The sequence below is a fragment of the Cynoglossus semilaevis genome, chromosome 11 (assembly GCF_000523025.1).
Source record: "Cynoglossus semilaevis isolate Cse_v1.0 chromosome 11, Cse_v1.0, whole genome shotgun sequence".
Taxonomy (NCBI): domain Eukaryota; kingdom Metazoa; phylum Chordata; class Actinopteri; order Pleuronectiformes; family Cynoglossidae; genus Cynoglossus; species Cynoglossus semilaevis.
In genome coordinates this window covers 19,445,487-19,455,274 of record NC_024317.1, presented here as the reverse complement: position 1 = coordinate 19,455,274, position 9,788 = coordinate 19,445,487, and the positions used below count along the sequence as shown (strand labels likewise).

General features: G+C 40.7%; 1 protein-coding gene across 1 annotated transcript in view; it reads right to left on the bottom strand.

Moving 5' to 3' along the window:
- Positions 1-9,768, bottom strand: part of mmp24 (matrix metallopeptidase 24) — a 23,984-nt gene extending 14,216 nt beyond the window's left edge. Inside the window, exons 1-5 of the mRNA XM_025060071.1 lie at positions 8,707-9,768; positions 8,509-8,583; positions 3,789-3,982; positions 2,761-2,820; positions 1,856-2,410 (exon numbers count right to left, since the gene is read on the bottom strand). Coding sequence (XP_024915839.1) covers positions 1,856-2,209 — 354 coding nt within the window. The 5' untranslated portion in view covers positions 2,210-2,410; positions 2,761-2,820; positions 3,789-3,982; positions 8,509-8,583; positions 8,707-9,768. The remainder of the gene's footprint in view (positions 1-1,855; positions 2,411-2,760; positions 2,821-3,788; positions 3,983-8,508; positions 8,584-8,706) is intronic.
- Positions 9,769-9,788: the final 20 nt, after the last annotated feature.

The following is a 9,788-nucleotide window of genomic DNA, read 5'->3' as shown; positions in this document are numbered from 1 at the left end:
TGAAACCAGTTTCATACACCACATGACCGAGGAGTGAGAACCATCAAGCCTTTTCTTTCCACTGATTGGCTCCGTCAGTGACTCACTGTGAGGGTGTCAGTCTGATGAAATGAGACATGAGTGTCTCCCTGACTGGTCCTCTAGGTTGTTGTAAATGTCTAGTCGTTGAGCGGCTGATTGGTTGAACATCGGTTCAAAGCTATGACCTCAGCGACACCTAACCTCTTCTCTTTGTTGGATCTATGAAACGTAAAACCATTTAGAAGAACGCCCAGGTGGGACTGACGGACCCAGGACTATGACCTCATGTCTGTGGTGTCATATAACACACAGATCAATGAGTGCCGGGATGTAGACCGTCTAAGACCACTGAGACATGCAAGCACACACAGTCACATGATCTGAAGTCACCGACGGATCAGCAGTTCATGTATGAGATCATTTCAAATCACTGGTTTCTCTAAACTTTGGTGGAGGAGACTATGTATCTTTGATAAACCAGAGAAATATAAAAATGATTTCGACCTGATATCTGATGTCACACATCGTAACAAGTGCGAAGGGGACTCGCAAAGTACAGCAAGAAAACAAAGCTTAACATCTGGGAGAGGACCAATCGGAGGAGACATGTTGTTGTGTTGGGGCTGGAACTGATTCTCTTATTTACACACAGTTTCTGTCTCCACCTCCTCCTCCTCCTCCTCCTCACTCTTCTGCTCCGACTCCTGCCTCCTCGATAAATTATGGAGAGAGACTATATTTGGAGCAGTGAAGAGAGGAGGGCTGTGTGTGTGTGTGTGTAGATGCTTTGTTCACCAGCAAGATATTAATGTTTTGTACACAGTAAATATCCGAAGATTTTCTAACAGTTTTTCTGTTTGTTTCCTCAATGACAATGTTTTTTATCTCCACTGCAGCAGTCACTGAACACCGGAGCTAGCAAACTAGCTAGTTAGCCTCTACTTCATTAGGGTTTTTTCTGTGTTTTGTGATTTGTCTTTCTTCGTAAATCAGTCTTATCAACGGTCCCTAGATTTACTCAGAGCAGCTGGACTCGAACCTGAAGCCTTCCGGACCTAAGCCCGCTTCCTTAACCACTAAGCCACCACTACAACATAAATGTAATTTCTCCTCAGGAAAGAAACGTCCAGTCCAGGATTATTCTGCTGTCAACAAACTCAAGACTAACCCTACTCTTCCTATTTGGCCAGACAACGTCACATGATCATAACCACCAGTGCTGCGTTTCTAAAAGAGCACAGCACTTTTCTGTGGAACTGTTCATCCCTCTGTGCCTGCACTAATGCTGCCGACACCTGAACGACATCCTGTACCAACCCCGACAGACTAGGAACCTCTGGTTTATATTTAGGTCAGAAATGACATTGATTTCACATTTTTGACACCAGTGCAGTCGCCCCCTGGTGGTTTCACTTTATTAAAGAAATGCCACATCCATTCCCTTACACCCCGTAGTGCCCTTGTTTTAGTCTCTCGCTTTCTTTCTCTCTCTCTCTCTCTCTCTCTCTCACACACACACACACACTTCACAGAACCACACCATCTACTGAGATCATTTACTACTGAATCCAAAGGATGATGGTGAGACTTAGGAGCAGCTGCTCGTTTCCTTATTCATGTGTTAAACCTGTGTGTGTATATATGTGTATGTGTGTGTGCGCGCGCGCGCGCGCGCGCGTCTCCTGCCTCTGACAACAAAAGAGCGGAGCTTCAGTGAAGCAGACGTAGCAGTGCCTTTCATTTATTCATCCGTCTCTCTCTGAATCTTTTATACAACTCCTCTTTTCTCCTTCACTCACAGAAGAACAGAGGAAGAAAGAAAGAAGGAAGGAAATGAGAGGAAGAGGAAGAAAACAAAGACTATGGAAGAAACAGAGATGATGATGAAGCATGAACGTCCAACAGAGGAGGACATAAACACAAACACACCACTGCCTCTGTTCTCTTTTGATGTTTGTGTGTGTGTGTGTGTGTGCGTGCGCTTCGCCGTGTTTACCTCCACGATGAACGTCTTCTCCTCCCCACAAACAGACACCAGCCACAACACAATGGGAAAATAGCAGGTTTTCCAGCACCGTCCAGGGAGTCCTGTCCTCCCTCTCCTCTCTGCTCCTCCATCACCCCCACCTCGTCCCGTAGCCATGGCTCTGTCCCCGGTCTCTCCCCCCCCCCCTGGATCTCTTCTCATCTACTGATTTCCAGACTGGAGCTTGTTTACAGTAGATGTTGTGTGAGCCCCTGCTTCATCCCCGTGCCTCTCCTCTCTCCTCCTTTCTCTCCCTCTCCCTCTCTCTGTGACTGGTTTCTCCTTTACTCTATTGGTTTTCCTCCTCCACGAGTTTCTAATTGCGCAGACGCAGTGGGGAGCAGAGGAGCAGCTGTGGAAAACCTGAAAGAGAGAGGGATGTTGTTGCAGTAGCAGCGTGTGAACACTGGGGGCTCCTTCTGTGTGTGATTCTCAAGGAACAAAGGAATGTGATGTTTATGTCAAACAAAGACTAAAGGTTTTAGTCATAAAAAACAGTAGTAGTACTAAAAAATACCACACACATCATCAGAAACTAGTCAGGTATCTGTTCAGAGAAAAAGGTAAACAAAAAAAATTTAAAAACAACCTTAAACAAACAGTCACAGCAAATACTCACCTCACATTCAGTAAAAATATTCTGACAGTCAATGGTTTACAGCTGCTATATATGGTACTTTGTATGTTTTATGGTAATAGAAGAAATCCAATACCGTATCTCTGATGAGTCGACCATGGCGGTTCACGGCTACTTCTGGCCTTCTCGGCGTTCACTGTAAATATAATTATACTTAATAACTTTTTTTTAATTAAAATGCAACTTATTTCTCAGGTCCTTTACCATTTTAGACACAATTAATGCAACTTATTTCTCAGGTCCTTTACAAAACGTTTTAGACAATAAAACTGGGATATCAGAGTATTTTTGGTCAACTTCTCGAAACCGGAAATGATCGAAATGTAAAACCTGGACGAATATACCATTTAGCGATGATGCTAAATTGCGGTGCTGTTAACACACTCTTTAAATATTTCCACATACAGGTGAATTCACAACCTGACTCCAGTTTGAATCGGACATAACATTCCATCATATTCCGTTTGTTCATTGCTTAGTTATTTCGTCCGTTTTTTACGTTTCTGCAAGTTTCTTTTTGTTTTATCAATGTTTGTTCATGGCGTACGTGAGGCGCCCTTTCACAATAAACTTCCGCTTGCACCTGAATCGCAAATATTAAAACATTAATTTTAAGATATTTTACCTCATTTTTATTTTTTTAATGTATCCTTTAACTGCTGCTTTGGACATAACGAATTTTTAAAATGTTGCTTGTTAAATTGTTATAAACATTTCTCTCACCACGTCCAGCAAAAGGTGACCCTAAGACCACTGAACTGAGGCCGGACGGTTGGTGGACGATGCTTTTATTTTGTACCAACAACTGTGAACAGCTGAACTCCGGATTTAGGAGTCTCCTGAATGTTTCCGACTTCGCCACCGTCAGTAGTAAAATTATTTCAAAATGTTATTTTGATTTATTTATTATTTTGAAAACTAAATGAGTTTAAGGGTTGGATTTCTAAACATCTGGTAACACAGTGTGGTTGTTGGACTTACTACCACACATGATCTTTTCACTGACTCGGTCTAAAATGTAATTCATTTCACACCATGGTGTGGAGTCAGAGAAGAAAATGTTTTCAGAGGAGAAAAAAAAAAGCCAGTCTGTAGTGTAATTACCTTTAACTTTAGAGTTTTGTCGCTGCTCAGGCAGGAAACTAATATAATGACAGAGCTGTCGACAGCAGCCAGGGTCTGAGGCCTGTAATCTACACACAACACTTCAGGAAGTGCAGCAAGGAGCTAGGAGTCAGAGCGTTCTCTTCCCTGAGAGGCAATCATCTCCAACAGGGTGAACATCATGAATGGAGGAGCTGTGATTCATGAGAAAATGCAGAGAATGCTGAATTCATGTCGGAGGAGCTGTGATTCATGAGAAAATGCAGAAAATGCTGAATTCATGTCGGAGATGTGAAAATACTTACAGAACGGAAGGTGAGAACATGTCACCTGTATGAGTGATGTAGACGAGGTGTGAAAATAACAGGTGGAGAAATACCATGCAGAAGCACAAAAGATTTTAGAAACATTTAAAAACAACAGCTTCATTTCAAGACTTCTGACTGTTTGGAACATTAATTTACTGTGTCTGGAATATCTGTTAATTCTGACTCTGTCTGAAGCATTGGTTAATCCTGACTTTGTCTAGAGCATCAGTTAATCCTGACTTTGTCTAGAGCATCAGTTAATCCTGACTTTGTCTGGAGCATCAGTTGATTCTGACTTTGTCTAGAGCATCAGTTAATCCTGACTTTGTCTAGAGCATCAGTTAATCCTGACTCTGTCTAGATCATCAGTTAATCCTGACTCTGTTTGGAACATCAGTTAATCCAGACTTTGTCTAGAGCATCAATTAATTTTGACTCTGTTTGTAGCATCAGTTAATCCTGACTTAGTCTGGAGCATCCGTTTATTCTGATTCTGTCTGGAGTGTCTGTTAATCCTGACTTTGTCTGTAGCATCAGTTAATCCGGACTCTGTCTGGAGCATCAGTTGATCCGGACTTTGTCTGGAGCATCATTTAAGTCTGACTCTGGCTAGAGCGTCTGTTAATCCCGAGTCTGTCTGGAGCGTCTAGTAATGTTGACTCTGTCTGGAGCATCAATTAATCCTGATTTTGTCTGGAGCATCTGTTAATCCTAAATCTATCTGGAGTATAAGACGATCCTGATCCTGATTCTGTGTAGAGGTAGAACATCAATTGATCCAGACACTGGCTGAAGGTGAAGAAGGTCGGCACAACGTGATCAAATGTATCCAAAACCACCCACTTTCCACCTCGTCTCTGTCATCTTCGTCCCGACTCCACTCCATTATTTACCCAGAATTCCTCAGTGATTTGCTCACTGGTTTGCCTCCTGACTGTCAGAAAACCTTGTTGTCACCTCCTCCTTCCTCTTGTTCAGCGATGACAGCTCTTCATTTTCAGGTCGTGACCCACTTTATAGCATCATCTCTGGATCCTTCCGTCCACAGACATCGACTGACACCGACTGACATCTGTGGATGTCACGTCACATGACTGCCCTGTGAACGCTCTTTAATCAAACGGGTTAAAAATGTCTCTGTTTCTTCTAAGATTTAGTTTTCAGTTGACAGCTCAGATCCTTATCAGTTTGTTTTCTATCAGGTGATCCATCATTTATCGGCCAATCAGAACAAACCTCAGTTCAGCTCAAAGTCAGACTCACAGAAGCTGTGACACCTGTCACCTATTGTGTAGGCCCTGATAAAGAAGATAAAGACATTCCCTAAAAAAATCCTGTCCACCTGCCCTAACCCACACACCTCTGCAGTAAATGCACATTCTGTGTGCTCCCGGCATTGATCAGTTTAAATAACGACTGATAGAATTTGAAAACGTTTTATTTTCACAGACTCTTTAAAAAGGCCATTCATGAACTGTAGCTCACCAAAAAAACTGATGTTTCCAGAAGATTTTATTATGCTGTACGTAAACGTTCCTCCTAGAAACACCGTAAGAGCTACGGTGGATAATATACAAAAATTATGAAAAAATTACTGCAGAATTAATTAACCAAATACATCAGAATGTGTGCAAAAAAATAAAGAAAACTAAAACAACAGTTATGGCTAAATAGCACTGTGACTTTGTGATCGGGTGACTATCAAAGAAAACGTTTTTGGGAAGCACTTCAAAATTAAGCATCAAGAAATTATCTTCTGCTTAACAAACACAATGGTCATTTGCATAAAAGATTATTGCAACAGCAAATATTTTCACTTCATGCACACAACTTGCATGCAAGTGACTCTTTAGCGCCCTCTAGGGGAGGCTCGCTGTTGTTATACTTGTATCAAGTGTGTTTTTCTTTTTTGTAGATATCCAGGGGTTGCCTTGGGTATGGGAGGGATATGTTGGTTAAAACTTTTGTGTTATAATTGTATTGTATTTTTTATATATATATTTTTTCCGAAAAAGCACAATAAAAACATTTGTCTAGAGCATCAGTTAATCCTGACTTTGTCTGGAGCATCAGTTGATTCTGACTTTGTCTAGAGCATCAGTTAATCCTGACTCTGTCTAGATCATCAGTTAATCCTGACTCTGTTTGGAACATCAGTTAATCCAGACTTTGTCTAGAGCATCAATTAATTTTGACTCTGTTTGTAGCATCAGTTAATCCTGACTTAGTCTGGAGCATCCGTTTATTCTGATTCTGTCTGGAGTGTCTGTTAATCCTGACTTTGTCTGTAGCATCAGTTAATCCGGACTCTGTCTGGAGCATCAGTTGATCCGGACTTTGTCTGGAGCATCATTTAAGTCTGACTCTGGCTAGAGCGTCTGTTAATCCCGAGTCTGTCTGGAGCGTCTAGTAATGTTGACTCTGTCTGGAGCATCAATTAATCCTGATTTTGTCTGGAGGATCCGTTAATCCTGAGTCTGTCTGGAGCATCTGTTAGTCCTGACTCTGTCTGGAGCATCTGTTAATCCTAAGTCTATCTGGAGTTTAAGATTATCCTGATCCTGATTCTGTGTAGAACATCAATTGATCCAGACACTGGCTGAAGGTGAAGAAGGTCGGCACAACGTGATCAAATGTATCCAAAACCACCCACTTTCCACCTCGTCTCTGTCATCTTCGTCCCGACTCCACTCCATTATTTACCCAGAATTCCTCAGTGATTTGCTCACTGGTTTGCCTCCTGACTGTCAGAAAACCTTGTTGTCACCTCCTCCTTCCTCTTGTTCAGCGATGACAGCTCTTCATTTTCAGGTCGTGACCCACTTTATAGCATCATCTCTGGATCCTTCCGTCCACAGACATCGACTGACACCGACTGACATCTGTGGATGTCACGTCACATGACTGCCCTGTGAACGCTCTTTAATCAAACGGGTTAAAAATGTCTCTGTTTCTTCTAAGATTTAGTTTTCAGTTGACAGCTCAGATCCTTATCAGTTTGTTTTCTATCAGGTGATCCATCATTTATCGGCCAATCAGAACAAACCTCAGTTCAGCTCAAAGTCAGACTCACAGAAGCTGTGACACCTGTCACCTATTGTGTAGGCCCTGATAAAGAAGATAAAGACATTCGAATTTGAAAACGTTTTATTTTCAGACTCTTTAAAAAGGCCATTCATGAACTGTAGCTCACCAAAAAAACTGATGTTTCCAGAAGATTTTATTATGCTGTACGTAAACGTTCCTCCTAGAAACACCGTAAGAGCTACGGTGGATAATATACAAAAATTATAAAAAAATTACTGCAGAATTAATTAACCAAATACATCAGAATGTGTGCAAAAAAATAAAGAAAACTAAAACAACAGTTATGGCTAAATAGCACTGTGACTTTGTGATCGGGTGACTATCAAAGAAAACGTTTTTGGGAAGCACTTCAAAATTAAGCATCAAGAAATTATCTTCTGCTTAACAAACACAATGGTCATTTGCATAAAAGATTATTGCAACAGCAAATATTTTCACTTCATGCACACAACTTGCATGCAAGTGACTCTTTAGCGCCCTCTAGGGGAGGCTCGCTGTTGTTATACTTGTATCAAGTGTGTTTTTCTTTTTTGTAGATATCCAGGGGTTGCCTTGGGTATGGGAGGGATATGTTGGTTAAAACTTTTGTGTTATAATTGTATTGTATTTTTTATATATATATTTTTTCCGAAAAAGCACAATAAAAACAATTGGTCATAAAAAAATTATTAATATTACATATGGTGACAACAGTGAAATCACTGCAGTGTGAAAAAATACAAGGAATAAAGTTTAGATTTTCAGATTGAAATGATCTGTGATCAGTGAAGGTGTGAAGATAGTCTGCAGCAACAGCGCAACCACGTGGTGGGTCTGTACAAGTTCAGGCTGCTGGAACATTTTTTGATAAACTGTTATTTTATGTTTTTGTTCTACTGAAGTTCAGCTTCTTAAAGGCTATGTTCTGTTTTATCATCAGGCCACTTTTATAAAGTGTAAAGTTAACAAAATATTCTCAGACTCTTTTCTTCATTTATGTTCTACATTATTAGCACTTTAGTACAGACTCTTTTCTTCATTTATGTTCTACATAAATTACACTTTACAATTGTGTTCATGTTTAAGGGAGGATGATGTCGTAGCTGTCTCCTCTCTCAGAGACCTGAGCTTCTCCAGCAGGAAGAACAAGTCCTGATCTGTCCTGCCACTGGACCAGAGGTTTGGGGAATGCTCCTTTAACAGAACACTGAAGTCTGAATCAGTCTTTTGTTCCTTCCAGTAAAATGACAGATCGTTCTGGAGCTGCTCCTGTCAACTGTAACTAGAACAAGAACAATGAAGAGATAAAACAAAGGCCAGAATGGAGTAGGACGTGTGTTATCAACCTTTAGATACCAGTTCCAATGCTGATCGTTCTTCTGAACTTGTTTTCCGTTTAGGATCATTGGAGTTATTTTTCCCTGATAGATCAGAGGTACAGAACAAAACAGAACATCAACAGATTACTACTGAGAACCTGAACCAGACACATAAAGATGAGATAATGTCGATTTTTACTGCAATTTAACCAGAGTTCAACTCACCACAACATTTTTTCTTGCAACACAGAGTCAAAATGGCTCCAAAAATGGCTCCAACAATGGCTCCAACAATGACTCCAACAATGGTTCCAGGAGGCCATTCTGAAAAAAAAAAAGACAGTTGAAGTATGGATAATCATCATCATCATCATCATCATGAAGATGTACAGTCATGTGGTAAAATTTTAGGCAGTTGTGTACATTTACTCTGTTCTTCTGTTTTTCACTCTTTTTTCCCCTAAAATGTTTAGAACCAGTTGGTTTTTCTCTGATTTTCTCCATGGACTTTGGTCTGAGCTAATGTTATAAACTTTGACTCTTGTCAGAGTCAAGTCTTTGTGGAGGATCTTTAAAGGTCAAAGGTCAGAGAAGTGCAGCCTCAGCTTCAACATAAAAACAGTTCCATATACAGTTCTGTTTGTTGGAATTGGAACCTGTGTTGAATAAAGGATGACAATAACAGGCTGATATTGATCACTGACCAGTATTGATCAACTTTCCAATCACATCAGAGTCATGTCTCATCAAACTTTAACTTTAATTAGATCTCATTCATCAAAAGGGCACAAATTATGTCCAAATGCCTTTGAAGTTCTATCATCACAGCTGTCCCTCACCTGATCAACCCTCTGTGGAGAACAGGAGTTTGACTTTCATGACCTTTACATTTGTTTGGACATCATCTCATGTTCTCCTGGTTTGTCACCTTGTCTTACAGGAAACTGATCTGTGGTTCAGAAAAGGTCAGTGAACTTTGACCTAGACTTAGGTTAAAGCTCCTAGATGAAAACTCCACTTTAAAGATTTCTTTATTCTCCATCAGACTCTTGTCTGTCACTGAGTCACTGACTGTTAATGTGGTTCATACTTTTATTCACAAATGTTGGTCTGAAGTTAAATTCCAGTCTTGGGACTTAAACCTATGATAAATCCATCCATAAATACTCTACATCTGTGACTGGTGATTTCCTCACACTGGTCTTAGACCTGATTTGTCTTCTGCAGCTCTGAGTCCCTGACTCCTGATGATCGTCTGGTCCACTGATCCAGTCTGGGGTCTGGTCTGTGTCTTAGACCACAAAGGT